This window comes from Pseudorasbora parva, chromosome 1, assembly GCF_024679245.1.
Source record: "Pseudorasbora parva isolate DD20220531a chromosome 1, ASM2467924v1, whole genome shotgun sequence".
Lineage (NCBI taxonomy): Eukaryota > Metazoa > Chordata > Actinopteri > Cypriniformes > Gobionidae > Pseudorasbora > Pseudorasbora parva.
In genome coordinates, this window is record NC_090172.1 from 63,645,172 (window position 1) to 63,663,018 (window position 17,847).

At 39.1% G+C, this 17,847-nt stretch overlaps 3 protein-coding genes and 1 long non-coding RNA gene across 6 annotated transcripts; 1 reads left to right on the top strand and 3 right to left on the bottom strand.

Annotated features, from left to right (window-relative positions):
* Positions 1-8: 8 nt before the first annotated feature.
* On the top strand, positions 9-2,010 carry LOC137080277 (uncharacterized). The gene is made up of 4 exons (XR_010906151.1): positions 9-65; positions 315-368; positions 556-615; positions 735-2,010. It is a non-coding gene; the product is annotated as an uncharacterized lncRNA (long non-coding RNA).
* A 10,061-nt stretch (positions 2,011-12,071) lies between these two features.
* LOC137079815 (histone H3) lies at positions 12,072-13,760 on the bottom strand. Of its 3 annotated transcripts, XM_067447540.1 has the most exons (3): positions 13,656-13,760; positions 13,243-13,248; positions 12,072-12,399 (listed from the first exon to the last, which is right to left on the bottom strand). In XM_067447540.1, exons 1-3 carry the CDS (start codon positions 13,758-13,760, stop codon positions 12,100-12,102), a joined length of 411 nt encoding a protein of 136 aa, XP_067303641.1. In that variant the 3' UTR covers positions 12,072-12,099. The 3 variants fall into 3 exon arrangements, with proteins under 3 accessions (XP_067303641.1, XP_067303640.1, XP_067303639.1); XM_067447539.1 differs by lacking the exon at positions 13,243-13,248; XM_067447538.1 differs by lacking the exon at positions 13,243-13,248 and having other exon boundaries at positions 12,072-12,404; positions 13,655-13,760.
* A 510-nt stretch (positions 13,761-14,270) lies between these two features.
* On the bottom strand, positions 14,271-15,225 carry LOC137079916 (histone H2A-like). The gene has a single exon (XM_067447546.1). The coding sequence runs from the start codon at positions 15,205-15,207 to the stop codon at positions 14,821-14,823; it is 387 nt and encodes a 128-aa protein (XP_067303647.1). The 5' UTR covers positions 15,208-15,225; the 3' UTR covers positions 14,271-14,820.
* A 439-nt stretch (positions 15,226-15,664) lies between these two features.
* Positions 15,665-16,288, bottom strand: LOC137079576 (histone H1-like). The gene has a single exon (XM_067447522.1). The coding sequence runs from the start codon at positions 16,286-16,288 to the stop codon at positions 15,665-15,667; it is 624 nt and encodes a 207-aa protein (XP_067303623.1).
* Between the last annotated feature and the right edge of the window lie 1,559 nt (positions 16,289-17,847).

Genomic DNA, 17,847 nt, shown 5'->3' on the forward strand with positions numbered 1-17,847 from the left:
TGGACTCAGTGATGTGACTTACGCACAGATCAATATACAGGACAAAAAGAAAAGCAAGGGGAAAGGTAAACGACAAAACAACAAACTGAACATCAGCTGTCTGAATGAACCATCACATTTACTAGAGAATATATAATGCTTCTATTATATCAGGAAACCCTTTTACAATCATAAACTGATTAAGGCAACTTTATTTTGGAAATGTAACAATTCTGTGTTAACTGAAATTAATTAAACAGAGCAAAATTAATATTGGAGAAGATCAAAAACAGGCCTAGAGAGTCAGATAATCAAGCTGCTGTTTCTCCTGACAGGCGCTCGATTTGGTGATTTTCTGATCGAAATGAAATCGAAGGAGAAACACAGAGGTAAATAAAGAGATGCTGTGAAACAGCAGCTTACAGATCATGTGAAAGTAAAGTATTTAAAAACATATACAATATTTGAACATGTATATTATTTATGACATACAGTATCTCTCGTGATATAATGATGTATTGTCAGTTATGAGTGTATCTGTAGATGTGAAGCGTTGTGTGTGTTGTTCACTCTCAGGGAAGAGCAGCGCGTCTGGAGACACTTTATACTCTGACCTGAAGCTCGACACAGATAGAGGTGAGAGAAACACACAGTCATGATCATCACTGTTAAAGTCAAACCACTAACCGTAACTATTACACATCAGCAGATCACGATGATTCATGTGTGACGATCATAACCTTTGTGTTCTTCAGGCGCTGATGCTGGAGCCGCGGATGCAACTTATGCTCCAAACAAGTGTGCTACACAAGTTTTCAAGAAGAAATATTAGTGTGCTTTCAGTCATTCAGTTATTTGAGAGGATCTGTAAATCAACAGGAATACATTCATTCATCCAGAACATTATTTCCCCATAATCATAATTAGATCCATCAGTATGATGACAAGTTCAATGATTTCACGCTCATTCACTGCGTCCTCAATCTCTCCACCAGAGGTCTTCAACCCCGCTCCTGTGGACCCGCTGTCCTGATAAGTTTATGCCCAACCTGCTTTAGCCCGTGTACTTTCAACATGTGCTCCTGAAGATCTTGATTAGCTTCACCTGTCTTTAATTACGGTTGGAGCTAATGCCACGTCCCGTAACCTGTGTTTTTCCAACCTTCTACTAGGGCTGTGCAATATATCGAAATATCGCAAACGGACATATCGCAATATGCATATCGCAATGGCTCGCAATATCTGACTGATGTTATTAGCCTACTTCAACTGTGAAAAGTCTAAGTTTTAGGTCACACAATCGGCAGAGAATAGACGGCACATTACTATTACTTATGTGACTTGCTTGATGTTAAAAACAATTATTAAATCCAAAAAATTGGCGAAAAACAATAATTTGCAATCTGACGCTGTCTGAAACGTGAACAATTTGTAACTCAAATGTTTGCTAAAACACTGCTGGTCACTTTCAGAAGTTGTAGCAATACTTTCTTTTCCCAGAAAGAATGTGAAACACAAATGGTTTCATTCTCATTTTTTTTGTATATATTTTTTAAAATATAATTGAAACAGATTTTACACACTAATTGCAATATGGTATCGCATAATGAAGATCGCATTACTTAACAAGACATCGCATATCGCATTTTTCCTCAATATCGCACAGCCTTACCTTCTACCCATGAAAATGCTCTGGAACGGCCGTTAAACCCGTGACGTCCCAGCCGTGAACTCGTACTAGATCGACGTACTCCAAGTTACGAGTTCTGACATTACATAGCCTGTGAAAAAACAACGGCAGCCCCTACGGATGCGGTGTTAATGGATTAAAGTGCATTAAAAACCAATTAGTTTATTAAAATAAGGTATTGCTCTAACATTATTATTAATCAGCACGTTATGCATTATCAGCAGCTTTTCTAGCGTTAGCTAGTTTTCAGTCCATTGAGTGCAAGAATATATTAATACCAAATATATTTCCAAATATACAAATAATCTAAAATAAAAGGTATTACAGCTTCTCTTGCCTTATGCGCCATTTTTTCTCCTCCGTTTCCCTCAGATAAGCCATGAGTAAGCACTTTTGGTGAGAGAAATGATTGTAAATGAGCATAAGCACCATAAGGTCCGGATGGTTTGTTTATATCTCAGTACTGCAATTCCTGGAGCTCCGGCAGTTTGGCGTGACTTTGACTAGAACGCTACAAAGTCGTGAGTCGTGGTTAAGTCGTAATTTACAGGCTTAAAAACCTGCACGGGACGCAGCATAAACTCTGCAGGACAGAGGGTCCCAGGAGCAGGGTTGAAGACCTCCGATCTACACCTTCGGTGTTGGTTTAAAGAGGTTAGTGACCCCTTGTGGCAAACAAATACATATTGTAGCTTTAAAAGGACATTCAAATGTGACATCACTTTGTAGGGACCAAATGTCCTGTTTTCCCAGGGCACGGACACTTGGTTATAGATAGTATTTTGTAATATAACAATTTTCTATACATACAGAGGGAGCATACTTTAAACTATTGACATTAATAAGGCATCTTTGAGTAAACTTCGAGTATTTGAGTATCTTATTGCCGGGTCGAGTGTCCTGGTTTTCAGTCATCAAAATACGGTCACCCTAAAGACTTTGCATACAGACCTAACTCTTTTTTCCTATCTAACAAACTCTTAAACTTTATAGTAAACACATGTCAAACACTTAACATATAACACAGTCAACATGGAAGGAGAAATAAAGCACAATACATTTTCAGACTTATACGCCTCTCATCTTCACTCCGCCCACACAGAACAGAGAAAGCTAACTAGTCTCAGTAAAACATGCAAAAACGCAGTCCATTACATTAAATTATCCTTACCAGACCTTAGAAGAACACCTGAGCCCGTCAGCGGCAAATGTGCGTCTAAAGATGGCGCAGTTAGCACAGCAGGAGGTGTCGTGCGTCACCAATATGTGCCCCATATAGAAATGTTCTGCATGAATGGTTCCTACTATAATTAATCATTTATATCGCGCCTTATAACACAAATATAAAAGCACAATTTTTTGATGATGTTCACTAACAATATTAATTACATTTTATTATTTCTGAACCAGCTACAAGTGCACTATATTATCTGCCCATAAATGATGTAGCAAATGTATCTATAATATAGTAAAGCATTTTCTCTAGTGAGCATTTATATTTAACACATTACCGTATCAAATAGTGCCTGTGTTTTGGCCAAGACAAGATTATGTTACTTATATCATTATATATATATATATATATATATATATATATATATATATATATATATATATATATATATATAGCCTTATATTATACATATTATTTTCTTGTTTTCATTCATTTTATATTTGCTGTTTTTTGCTGCAGTTAACAAAGCGTAAGATTTCTATTTGATAAATAAAGAGTGACATAACATTTTCTTTTCATGACTTTCACATTTGTTAACCTAAAGGTTGAAATGTTAATAAAACTTTTGTTCCTAGATTGTTGTTATTCTTCTGAACAAAATGAATGACCATATGTTAATCAGTTCAGGTTCAGTTCAACACAAAAATAATGTTTGCGGAGATTAAATCACATGTTAGTTTTTTTTTGGTGTAAATCAATAATTTAACACTAAACTGCCAATAATGTAAACCACTGGGAGACCACCGATGGTTGTTGTTTACTGCATTGCAATAATGTATTTTCTGAAAATTTCTACGCGTTCTCACTCCCAACTTCTCACACATTGACGCTTGATCAGGACCCCATAAGCACCATTTTTCAACACGCAGGTACTCCATTGCTTTCAATGAGAAACCTTTAGCGTCATACAGACGCATTGAACATGTTCATTTCATCATCATTATTTTTTTTATTTTTGTTTATAATTCAAATATTTATTGAGTTTTTAATTTTATAACAAACAAAAAAAACAAACAAACAAACAAAAAAAACAGATAACAACAGTGAGGATCCATGTAAATCTCTATAAACAGCTTATGTTCAGATTACATTATAGACATGTATGTGCAGAAACTATCCCATTGTTCTTTCATGATTTCATTCGTACATTGTCTTCCCAACATCTTTTCACATGAAGCATTTTCAGTCATTCTTTCTTTCCACATTCTAAGCGTTGGGGCATGAGAGTCCTTCCAGAATTTCAAAATAAGTCGGGCACATGTTACCAAAGCAGTATTTAACACTCTAAAAGTATGTTTATTTAACATTGGCACTTCTCTTTTGTCTCCAAGTAAACACAGTCTAGGTGATTTGGGCAGGATACAGGATAACCAACCCTGCATGTAACTTAAAACACTGCTCCAAAAAGCAGAAATCACCGGACATTCCCAAAGGGCATGTATCAAAGTGCCTTTAGCTATTTGACATTTCCAACAGAGATGTATACCCATTTTATAAAGCCTGGAAGGAGCATAATAATATCTGTTAGGAATTTTGTATTGAATAAACTTACCCCTAGCTTCTCTAATGTGCAACCCATTGTTTGACAGAATTGAATCCCATGTATCATCATCTATTATACAGTCTTGTTCAAAATAATAGCAGTACAATGTGACTAACCAGAATAATCAAGGTTTTTAGTATATTTTTTATTGTTACGTGGCAAACAAGTTACCAGTAGGTTCAGTAGATTGTCAGAAAACAAACAAGACCCAGCATTCATGATATGCACGCTCTTAAGGCTGTGCAATTGGGCAATTAGTTGAAAGGGGTGTGTTCAAAAAAATAGCAGTGTCTACCTTTGACTGTACAAACTCAAAACTATTTTGTACAAACATTTTTTCTTCTGGGATTTAGCAATCCTGTGAATCACTAAACTAATATTTAGTTGTATGACCACAGTTTTTTAAAACTGCTTGACATCTGTGTGGCATGGAGTCAACCAACTTGTGGCTCCTCTCAGCTGTTATTCCACTCCATGATTCTTTAACAACTTTCCACAATTCATTCACATTTCTTGGTTTTGCTTCCGAAACAGCATTTTTGATATCACCCCACAAGTTCTCAATTGGATTAAGGTCTGGAGATTGGGCTGGCCACTCCATAACATTAATTTTGTTGGTTTGGAACCAAGACTTTGCCCGTTTACTAGTGTGTTTTGGGTCATTGTCTTGTTGAAACAACCATTTCAAGGGCATGTCCTCTTCAGCATAGGGCAACATGACCTCTTCAAGTATTTTAACATATGCAAACTGATCCATGATCCCTGGTATGCGATAAATAGGCCCAACACCATAGTAGGAGAAACATGCCCATATCATGATGCTTGCACCTCCATGCTTCACTGTCTTCACTGTGTACTGTGGCTTGAATTCAGAGTTTGGGGGTCGTCTAACAAACTGCCTGTGGCCCTTGGACCCAAAAAGAACAATTTTACTCTCATCAGTCCACAAAATGTTCCTCCATTTCTCTTTAGGCCAGTTGATGTGTTATTTGGCAAATTGTAACCTCTTCTGCACATGCCTTTTTTTTAACAGAGGGACTTTGCGGGGGATTCTTGAAAATAGATTAGCTTCACACAGACGTCTTCTAACTGTCACAGTACTTACAGGTAACTCCAGACTGTCTTTGATCATCCTGGAGGTGATCATTGGCTGAGCCTTTGCCATTCTGGTTATTCTTCTATCCATTTTGATGGTTGTCTTCCGTTTTCTTCCACGTCTCTCTGGTTTTGCTCTCCATTTTAAGGCATTGGAGATCATTTTAGCTGAACAGCCTATCATTTTTTGCACCTCTTTATAGGTTTTCCCCTCTCTAATCAACTTTTTAATCAAAGTACGCTGTTCTTCTGAACAATGTCTTGAACGACCCATTTTCCTCAGCTTTCAAATGCATGTTCAACAAGTGTTGGCTTCATCCTTAAATAGGGGCCACCTGATTCACACCTGTTTCTTCACAAAATTGATGACCTCAGTGATTGAATGCCACACTGCTATTTTTTTTAACACACCCCTTTCAAATAATTCAACTAATTGCCCAATTGCACAGCCTTAAGAGCGTGCATATCATGAATGCTGGGTCTCATTTGTTTTCTGACAATCTACTGAACCTACTGGTAACTTGTTTGCCACGTAGCAATAAAAAAATATACGAAAAACCTTGATTATTCTGGTTAGTCACATTGTACTGCTATTATTTTGAACAAAACTGCACATCCTAAATCTCTTTCCCATATTACTTTCAGACTTTTACTTGTATTGCTTTTAACCCAGGGGCAAATATTGTACCATTTTGAGGCTTTACACAATATTGGAGGTAGTAGCAGAAAGGTCTCTACAGGATTTTCCCCATTTAACAACTTAACACTTCTTTTCAAACAATCTCTAATTTGTAAATACTTCCAAAATTGGTCACGACCCTCCAATTTAAATTTCCTTTTGATATCATCATATGACATAAATATGTCTCCCTCCAATAGATCACCTATAGTTCTGATACCTTTTCTTTGCCATTGCGCCCAGTAAATAGTCTGTCTATTAATTTTAATTTTAGGGTTATGCCACAAGGGGGCATATTTTTGCATATATGCAACCAGTTTGTATTTTTTATGTACCTCTAACCATACCATTTTAGAAAATTTCAAGAGAGGATTTTGCATTCGATTCCCTTTATTTGACTTTTGTGATAGAATATCTATCGGTGAAAATGGAGAAGCAAGCTCTCGTTCTATCAAAATCCAGTCCAAGTTGATTTCCCCGACCCAATGTTTCACCAGACTAGACATCTCAAAAGAAATACTGTAATGTTCTACATTGGGCAGGGCTAATCCCCCTTCTTTTTTGGGCTGGCAGAGTCGGTTAATGTTAATACGAGGTCTACCTCCATTCCAAAGAAAGTGTTTTATCATGTTATTATAACTTATTAGTATTGGCCGTGGTATGCACATAGGTAACATTCTAGTATAGTAATTGATAAGAGGGGCTATGACCATTTTCACTGTACTTACTTTCCCCCATAATGTTAAATTTAACTTGCTCCATTTATCCAAATTAGTCTTAATTTTGATGAGCATTTTTCCATATTGTTCGCCATAATATCATCAATATTTGGGTTCAGTTCAATTCCAAGATATTTCAATCCTTTATCCACCCACCTAAAATTGAAACCAGTTAATATACTATGAGTGCAAGCTTGTGAAACTGGCATCGCCTCAGATTTATGCCAATTAATTTTGTACCCAGAGAACAGCGAATAATTATCAATAACTTCAAGTAAGGTTGTGATAGAATTAGTGGGGTCTTGACTTATTACCAAAATGTCATCTGCGTACAAAAATAATTTGTGTTCCCTGCCCCCAGCAAATACACCTTTAATTCTTGAGTTTTCTCTAATTTGAATGGCCAATGGCTCTAAAAAGATAGTGAATAATAGTGGACTTAAACTGCACCCTTGACGTGTTGATCTGGAAATATTAAAACAAGAAGAAAGCACCCCATTTGTAAACACAGCTGCCTTTGGTCCCGAATACAAGATTCTAATCCATCTGCTGAATTTTCCATTTAAACCGAATTTCGCCAGGGCTGTAAACAAAAAGCTCCACTCTACCCTGTCGAAAGCTTTCTGGGCATCCAGAGATATAGCTAACACGGGATTAACATTATTTCTATTCATCCATAAGAGATGCAGTAATCTTCTCATATTATCGGACGCAGATCTGTTCTTGATAAAACCTACCTGGTCTTTATGAATAATTTGTGGCAATACAATTTCTAACCTTGTTGCTAACACTTTGGATAATATTTTACAATCGACTTTTATTAAACTTATTGGTCTATAATTGGCTGGATCAGTTAAATCTTTGTCGCCTTTTGGAATTAGAGATATTACTGCCTGGTTAAAACTTTCAGGAAGTGATCCATATTCAAACGCTTCATGAAGTACTTCAGTCAAAAATGGGCAGAGTATGTCTATAAATTTTTGGTAGAATTCAGCTGGAAAGCCATCTATCCCAGGTGACTTTCCAGATTTCATTGCACCAATGGCCTTCTTTACTTCAACCTCTGTTAAAGGAGTTTCCAGTTTGTCCTCATCATTTTGTGAGATCTTTGGAATTGTTATTTTTTTAAAAAAAGCATCCATCTGATTCTTATTAACCATGTTCTCAGATGTATACAAGTCTTGATAAAACATTTTGAAAGCCATATTAATATCTGAGGAAGATGTAACCAATGTATCATCCTTTTTGATTGCAGTAATCACATTCTGATTATCTATTTTTTTAAGTTGTCTTGCCAATAACCTTCCCGTTTTTTCCCCATTCTCATAGAAATTAGTTTTAAGCCGGAAAAGAGCATACTCTGCCTTCTTGTTATAGATTTCATGAAGACTAAACTTAAGCTGACAAATCTCTTTAAATTTACCATCATCAAATTTCCCTGCTATTTGTTTTTCCAAAGTACCTATACGTTCCTCCAAAGTTTGGATCTTTGCCTTATTTTCTTTAACTCTTTTGGAGCTGAAAGCTAAACATTTACCACAAACAAATGCTTTCAGTGCATCCCACACTGTGGCTAACCCGTTAGTAGACCCAACATTTATCTCTAGAAAATATTTGATATCCTCTTTTAATGTTGACTCAAATTGTTCATCCTGCAGTATGCTTGAATTCAATCTCCATCTTCCTTTACAGTTTTTCTCAACCTTTAAATTTATACGTAATTCCACAGGTGCATGGTCCGTTAAAGCAATAACACCTATTTTACAGTTCAATATTAAGTCAACACATGAATTAGAGATCAAAAAATAGTCTATTCGGGAATAAGTTTTGTGGCAGTGAGAGTAAAAGGTGTATTCCCTATCCAGAGGATGCACCAGTCTCCAAATGTCCACTAAACCAACATCTTCTTTTAAAGAATTTAATGCCAGACCTGTTTTAGTGATTGAAGTTACATTATTGACACTCCTATCAATATATTCATCCGGAACATTATTAAAATCTCCACCTAATAAAACATGTCCTTGCAAGCTTCCCAGCATCTTATTAACCTTATGTATAAAATTAGGTTCATCTCTATTTGGAGCACATATGTTGCATAAAACAACCTGAACGCCATTGATAAGTGCCTGTAGGCATAAATAACGTCCATTTTCGTCCTTGAATTCTTGTAATAAAACAAAATTAAGTCTTTTGTTAATAAGTATCGTAACACCGCAGCTTTTACTTGATACTGAATTATGAAATACTATCCCAACCCAATCCCTTTTTATCTTCAAGGCCTCATTTCCATTTTCAAAGTGTGTTTCTTGAATATATGCAACATCAGTGTTATGAGACTTAAGATAACTGAGTATTTTTTTCCTTTTGATTGGTGTGCTGCACCCATTTATGTTCCATGATACAATATTAACATCTATATTGCCCATTATTACACCATGGCGAGTTATGTATAAGCCCTGCATCTTCCAGTCTACAACCATTAAACAAATATTGACAGCTTTGTGTGAACCAAATAATAAATAAGAATACCTCACTTTGGAAACCATTACTGGAACAAACAAAAAGCAAAACTAGCACTGTCCTAAAAACAAACATAACAGTGCAGATGCCTTCCAGGCAGAATGAAAGTTATTTCTGGTCCGTGTGGGTCCCACAGACAGCGGCATCTGCTGCAACACCATTCAGGGTAGCTCCCATTTTAGTCATTTCGGCAAACAGAACGCTTATGCCCATCTTTGACGTTTCTTCTTGGTTAGCATATGCATTGTTAACTGTTGCAGAGCTAACATTGGCGTCACTCACCGTAACAGTAGGCAATCGAGTTTGTACACTCTTCTTCTAGGACCCCATGGACATGCTTCGCAATGATATCAAGTTTAGTGAATTAAGAAATTACCACCGACCAAAACCGTGTTGTTTGGGAGAGATTAAGTTGTTTAAAAGCAGTATTAGTTTGACGGGGTTCGGAGCTCTGCTAAAGCGCAGCCATTTCCTGGTACCTCACCACGTGACTCCCCAATTTCATCATCATTATTAATTATATATTGGGTTATGATTTTGCCATTATGACTTTTTGGAGTGAGATTCTCAATTGATTCAGCCAACAATTTTATTTACATTATTTATTTAAACTTACTCATTTGTGGATTATATAATATAAAAAACAGAATAAAACAGAATGTAGGCCTACTTATATATCAAGAGTTCTGAGGTCAAAAACGTTTAATTTAGGTGAAGAAAAGACCCAAAAGCAATCAGTCTCCATACGCAGCGCCCCGGCTTCACAATGAAGAGCCACAGGTACAGCACAGGCAGTGCCGGCCCGTGAGGTTGTGGGGCCCTAGGCATGATCATAAAAATTGGCCCCATTGGAGTAAAAAAAGAATCCATCCATCCATCTCGGGGAATCGACTCCTCTTTATTCACTTGTCTCTCGCTTACCAATAATGATTGGAAGTCTATTTATTTTTTGCAAAAGGTTCTTTTGAACACTTAGTTTCAAATTACGAGTTAAAAATAAAGCAATTCAGCGTTTTTTTGCGTCATTGTGTGATGACGTCACTAGAACGTAATTCTAACTACTTATTTTTATGGTATGAAACGTTCAAATCGAGCCATATGAGAACGCATATCGCTGATTATTACCATACCTTTCCTTCACTTAGTTTAATAGTGTTTATTGTCATTGTTTCCTTCTGTGATGCTGCATATCGTGGACAAGTTTGCTACATTTTGCACACAAAAACTCCATAATTTTAAATTGTGAAATGGTTCTGTTATCCACAACGGTAGGTTTTGAGCGCTGCTTACAGATGCAGATGTGAGGGTCTTATTTTAATTTTCTATTTTATTTTATTTTCATTAATCCATTGATAACAGAAAGAAAATGCGCCTAGTACAGCTTAATGACCGAGTCTATGTTGCTATAGTAATGAACGCAACTTGCTCGCGCATCTGATTGACAAATAAACTGCGCACTCTTATATAATTTTTTTTCTTTAATATTGTGGTTATTTTACCTCGTACATTCTGTGCAAGCACTTATTTGAATGTAGTCATTTAACTTAACTGTGCACATGCATTTTAGACATGTCATGTAGTTTTAAACATGCAATAAATGCACATCCATGAATAATGTGCTATCCTTTGATTTATTAGGCTAAATCGCATTTACTTCTGGGCTATATGGGCCATTTCAGGAGAATCCATCATTTAAAATTCATCAGAGTTATGGGAACGTATCATCATTTTACAAATAAAGTTTCGGAGAAGGATTCTTTCTACATCCTTGTATCCTGCGGTCACTCCTGAACTAGGTTCACCATCGATTTTGTTAAAAAAAAGAAGAATCGAAAAGGAATCGAAAACAACAGTGGGGAATCGATTCTTGGAATCGACTCCGTCGATTCCGGAAACAGGAATTGGAATCGGAATCGATTCCAAAAATTTCGGAATCGACCAGCCCTAGGTGACGGTCTTTCTCTTGGCGTGCTCAGTATAGGTAACAGCATCACGAATGACGTTCTCCAGAAACACCTTCAACACACCGCGCGTCTCTTCATAGATCAGGCCAGAAATACGCTTGACGCCGCCACGCCGAGCTAGACGCCGAATAGCGGGTTTAGTGATTCCCTGGATATTATCGCGGAGAACCTTTCGGTGCCGCTTAGCGCCTCCTTTCCCGAGTCCTTTACCGCCCTTTCCTCTTCCGGACATGTCGACAGATACTTTTCAAATCACAGCAACTGAAAAAAGATCAAATACTGGAGAAGAGGAGTTTATAATCAGCTAGCGGACCTGGTTGAAACCACAGTAAGGGGCGGACCTAGTTTACGTCACCAGTTAATTATTTCAAATATGATCAGACTTTTGACGCTTGATGGTGGAAGTATTAATATTAACATCATATTTAAATGTTTTTATATATATATACATATATATACACACACACATATATATAAAAAAATACACTTCGGAAAAAGAAAAAAAAATAACTTTGGTTATTTTGTTTCTAAATAAGATATTATATGGGGGACATTTTTTTCAGGGAATTAAATGTTAAATGTGTTTTTCTTTTAAATGGAAATTATCTTTCATTGAGTTGTTGATGTGGCTCTTAAAAGAGCCTTTGGTGTTTGTGTGGCTGATGCCGCGGTGGATCTAAGCGCGCTCTCCGCGGATGCGGCGGGCCAGCTGGATGTCTTTGGGCATGATGGTGACTCTCTTGGCGTGGATGGCGCACAGATTGGTGTCCTCAAACAGACCCACCAAATAAGCCTCGCTAGCCTCCTGCAGGGCCATGACAGCGGAGCTCTGGAAGCGCAGATCCGTCTTGAAATCCTGAGCGATTTCTCTCACCAGCCGCTGGAAGGGCAGTTTGCGGATCAGCAACTCAGTGGATTTCTGATAACGGCGAATCTCTCTCAGCGCCACGGTACCGGGCCTGTAACGGTGAGGCTTCTTAAAGGGTCATGAAACCCCCTCTTTCAGCTCAAATCCACCTCGTAATCTTTTTGAAAAATGCTACTTAAATGGGCGTGCATGCCCGTGAAAAGAGGGGAGGGGGTGGGTGTGGCAGAGCGAGGCAGGGGAAGAAAGAGGGGGGCGAGCAACTGTCATCTATCAGTGCAGAGCAGTGGCCCATGCCAAATCTCAACAAAAATATGGGGTTAAACGTAACGAAATGCAGGATTTTTAAAGCTGGCAAAATTAAAGTCCAATAAAATACACTGACAACCGTCTGTTTGACCATTTAAAGTAACCGAATGCCTTGCTACATATATTAGATTAATCGGAATTGTTTAAAATATAGAAATGCATACACAATTATTATTGTCATTTATAAATATAGAATTATGTTTGTATACACAGTATAAATGCATATTTTTTTAAAGAAAAAAAAAATGATCGAAAAAAACAACAACCGTTATGTACATATAGTTGAGATCTAACTTACGCGCGTCCCAGAACACCCATAATAAAGATGGACAGCGACAGTGAAGACTACAGTAAAAGCAGTACAGAGGGCTCTGCTGAGGTGGAGGACTTTTCTCCTCCTGAAACCCCAGGGGAAGATGGTACAGATAGAAAAGTCCTCCGGACTTGGTACAGCATTGCCGGCAAGACGCAAACTGCGTTGCTGAGCAAAACCGAAGTCCACCTGTCTCCAGTTCTCGTAACTTTCATTCGAAAAATGTTTGTTACACACATAAAGCTTTGAGGTGTCGCTAGTCGATGGCCAACCAACCGCCCGCAGCCAGAGACTAGCCCTGGCAGCATCGCGGGGAAAGCCATGCAACACACCCGAATCTTTACACCAGGGAAACAAACACTTACGACCCATCATAAACTCCTCTCATCTACTCCGTGAACACGCAGACTGTCACTTCTGTCATTTGAAAGAACCACGTGCTGTCATGAATAATTAAGAGACGGTGTCTTCTCATAGGATAAGAAAACTCAGTCTCATTAATAATAATGAGACACCGATGCGTCACGTAGCACTATTAGAGCGATGGTACGTCACAAGCTGTGACGTGGACGCAATGTAGTTTTTAAACCCGGAAGACGAAAATAGGGTGAAAAACATAAAAATTGACCAGATTCACCTTTTAATTAAATCTAACAGATGCTAACATTATGTTCAATGATGTTCAACACACATAACTCTGTTAAAATCTCAAAAATTTAGCTGTAGGGTTTCATGACCCTTTAACGCCACCGGTAGCTGGAGCGCTCTTACGGGCGGCTTTGGTAGCCAGCTGTTTCCTCGGGGCTTTTCCTCCGGTTGACTTACGAGCGGTCTGCTTGGTTCTCGCCATTGTTTCTGATGAGCTCTGCGGGCTGCGGGACTGCGGCTGCTCTGAACAGAACAAACGAATGAAGAGCTCACAGGAACACAGCGCTTATTTAAGCCTAGAGCTGCCATGCGCTGATTGGATGGAGTCGCTTCAGAGGCATTCGATTGGCTATTGTCGTTATAGCAGTTGGCCAATGACGTCTCCTGTTTTCCCGCTCAAAGTGTATATAGTTTTATTTATGTCAACACTGGAGAGTATAAGAACTATGGACTCATGAACATCCAGATGAAATATAAAGTAATTTCCTTTTTATAAAGATAGGATTAACTCCAGAAAAAACAAAATATAGAAGCAAGAACAAATTGTTTCCACCTTTTATTAAGTCATGTAATTCTGCATGCATCTCCAATGCAGAAATATTTTTTTTATATTACATTTACATTTGATATTTTTAGAAAGTCATTTTAGGGAAATAATATTATATACCGGTAATACTAAAAACATATAATATTGCAACGTTGGGCCACAGAATCTCATCAAATGTAGAAAACATCTGATGGATCACTTGCAGGGTTTACTGCTCATGTATAACAGTTGCCAATATTTACATTAGTATATCACAATATTAATCATTTGAAATGTCTTCATTTGATGAAAAATCTATTATTAATGTTCAGATTTTATATACAAAACCTGATGAAGTGAATGAAAACTTTGGCCTTTATGTGATTTAGCTCCAGGAACATCACCTGTGCATCGGTCAAGACATTTGGGCAAACATTACTATAAACTAAAATTGTGTTGGGCATTTTACTTAGTTAAATGTTGATTTATCTAGACCATTAAAACAAAACAAAAAATCCCCCAAAAGCAGTTCATGGCTGAACAATAGACCATTGTGTAAATATGGTCTTAAGAGAAAAAACACTGCAGGTTTATTTTAAGACCTAAAATTCAAGTAACACAACAGTGTGCCTTAGTTAAGTCAAAATGCTATTAATCATTAAAAAAACTCTCTCTGGGAGAAATTGTGTGGCTCTTAAAAGAGCCTTTGCGTTGCTAAAAGCAGGCTTTGGAGTATTTATTTGGACTTGGCGGGCTTCTCGGTCTTCTTGGGCAGCAGCACGGCCTGAATGTTGGGCAGCACGCCGCCCTGAGCGATGGTCACGCCACCCAGAAGCTTGTTCAGCTCCTCGTCATTGCGCACCGCCAGCTGCAGGTGTCGAGGAATGATACGGGTCTTCTTGTTGTCCCGAGCGGCGTTTCCAGCCAACTCCAGGATCTCAGCGGTGAGATACTCGAGCACAGCGGCCAAATAAACCGGAGCACCGGCACCGACGCGCTGGGCATAGTTGCCTTTGCGGAGAAGCCTGTGGACACGGCCGACGGGGAACTGCAGTCCCGCTCTGGAAGAGCGACTCTTGGCCTTGGCGCGAGCCTTTCCGCCGGTTTTGCCTCGTCCGCTCATTGCAGAGTTTAATTTGTTCTGAAGTCTTAAAAGAAATAAAGATAATGCCGTAGTCCAGTGAGAGGCGATTTATAAAAGAAAGCGTGCCAGTCTCCTATTGGTTCAAATCTGGAAACATTTCCAGCCAATCAGTGACCTTCACTCTAAACCCAACCCCTTTCTGCGACTGACGACACTCAAGGACGCCACGCTGTTGTATCATCTAATGCCGCTAGGATTCCTTTAAATGGGCGGCTTTTTATATAAATAAGTATAGTTAACATAATCATAATATAGTAGTATCAGTGAAATAAAATAAAAATAAGTGTATTTGAACAATATGTCAGGTCATTATCCTTCCCCTTCTTATGGAAATCTAATGACGTTCATTGGACAGATGAGATGAAATAAAGCTCCTTATATGAATCAGTGGGTGGCTCTTAAAAGAGCCGTTTTGATGAAACCATAAGAAATAAGTTTATCTCTTTTTGGGAGCTGCCCTTTTAGGCTTGGCGGCTTTAGGCTTTGCTGCTTTAGGTTTAGCCACCTTGGCCTTTTTAGGGCTTTTGGCTGCTTTCTTAGCGGCTGCTGGCTTCTTTGCCTTCTTGGAGCTCTTCGTCGCCTTCTTAGCGGCTGTGGCGGCGGGTTTCTTGGCCTTCTTCGGTGATTTCTTCGCGGCTTTGGGCTTCTTTGCTGCTGCAGCTTTGGGCTTCTTAGAGGCCGCGGGTTTCTTGGCTGCGGGCTTCTTCGCTTTAGGAGCCGCTTTCTTGGCGGGTTTCTTCTTGGTCTCGACTTGCTGCTTGTTGAGCTTGAAGGAGCCGGAGGCCCCGGTCCCTTTGACCTGCACCAGGGCGCCTTTAGTCACCAGACTCTTGACGGCGATCTTGACGCGGGAGTTGTTCTTCTCCACATCGTAGCCGCCGGCAGCGAGCGCTTTCTTCAGGGCGGCGAGGGACACACCGCTCCTCTCCTTCGACGCGGACACAGCCTTGACGATGAGCTCGCCGACGCCTGGACCTGATTTCTTGGCTTTCGCGGCGGACTTCTTCTTGGGCGATTTGGCCGGGGCGGCAGCAGCCGGGGCTGGGGCGGTTTCTGCCATCTCTATCTCTCTCTGATCGGAACTAAAGTCTTTCAAACGCTGTCTGGTTTGAGCAATGAATAGCGCTCGCGCGGCGCTGCTCTTGAATTACACATAAGAACCTCATAGACTCAGCCTGCCCGCTCACGCGTCTGTGCGCGTCCACGAGCTCCTCACGCTTGTGTTTCCTTCTCGAACATTTCAGGAAAAACTGAAGCGGTAAAATAGTTTGTCACAGTCGAATCAAAGTGAACACCAAGCAGAGGTTCTGGCCTTTCATCAGAGACTCAAATACGCGGAGAGGAAATGTTACTTTTGCCTTCGTCAGGTCAAATCCAAGGCGAGCATCAGCCACGGCGAAACTCTACGTGTAAACCCGATGGATAATTTGAATGAAAACGTTAATAAAATCCTAAACCCGTCCCCTATGTGTCCAGCAAACAGTCTGAAAGAGACTTTAGTGAAAGCAGCATCAGTGAGGGTGTGAGGAGGCTTTCATACAGCTGTTGATTTCAATAATATCTGTCTGCAGAGCCACAGTTTTACCCATAGACTGTAAAAAAATATGGACGTAGCGTCCGTGACGTCACCCATAGGATTCCGATAAGCCGTTCTGAAGCTGAAAGTATGGGCGAGCTGGGCGTTGCCATCTTGTGAGCGAGTCATCGCGTGTCACTCCCGGATAACAGAAAATGGGCAAAAAGGCGGGATGTGCGCGGAGCTGAGGTGACGCAATAACTATAGACGGCGGATAAATGGCTATCCACTTGTAACCACGCCCTTAATTATGCAGAACCTTAAGGCTTTATATAACGTAAACGAATGAGTTATAAAAAAATTCACCCCCCTCAGAGTTGTCATGAAGATCAAAATTAGCCTTATAAGCCAAAACCACAATTTGTACCAGGCTGTAAACATGTTTTTTTCTGCTTTAAAGTTGAGAATTTTAACATGGGGCTCAATGAGATTCTGCTCCCTTCTGGAGCCTGTCCCTAGTGGCCAGTTGAGGAATTGCAGTTTACATTACTTCCGTATTGGCTTCAAGAGAAATCGCGGGAGGTTGCCGCTTGGTTTTACCCCAGCCGCGGTTTTGACCCGCGCATGCGCAGTTTCACAACAGCGGATTTGACCCGCGCATGCGTAGTTTCACTACAGCGGTTTTGACCTATGGTTTTGACCCGCGCATGCGCAGTTTCACAACAGTAGTTTCATGCTGATACATTTGATTTTTAAATCTTAGTTCTGTCTTAAAACGATCTATTGGTTATTGTTGCTCATGCTATTATTTTTTTGCATCTGCTGTTGCTCGAAGGCCTTTAGGCTCCTTTACTGAAATAAAACAATGAACACTTAAATCTTTCTTTTATGTTTTTTCTCCAAAAACGATCATCCTGGTATAATAAACACACATTGTATTTCAAAGTTTGGTATAAAAAAAAATCTAACTTTAGAATAGACATTTAAAAGGTTTTTAGTATTTTACAATCAAGATAACTAATTCCTTAAGTTGATTAATTATGGCTGGGGTAAATGCATAAACTTGAACACACATAAAACTTACTTTTAACCAGGCTGAAAGT

Excerpts from the sequence above, each read along its gene's own strand:
- LOC137079815 (XM_067447540.1), bottom strand. The coding sequence starts at position 13,760 with ATGGCGAGAACCAAGCAGACCGCTCGTAAGTCAACCGGAGGAAAAGCC.
- LOC137079916 (XM_067447546.1), bottom strand. The coding sequence starts at position 15,207 with ATGAGCGGACGAGGCAAAACCGGCGGAAAGGCTCGCGCCAAGGCCAAG.
- LOC137079576 (XM_067447522.1), bottom strand. The coding sequence starts at position 16,288 with ATGGCAGAAACCGCCCCAGCCCCGGCTGCTGCCGCCCCGGCCAAATCG.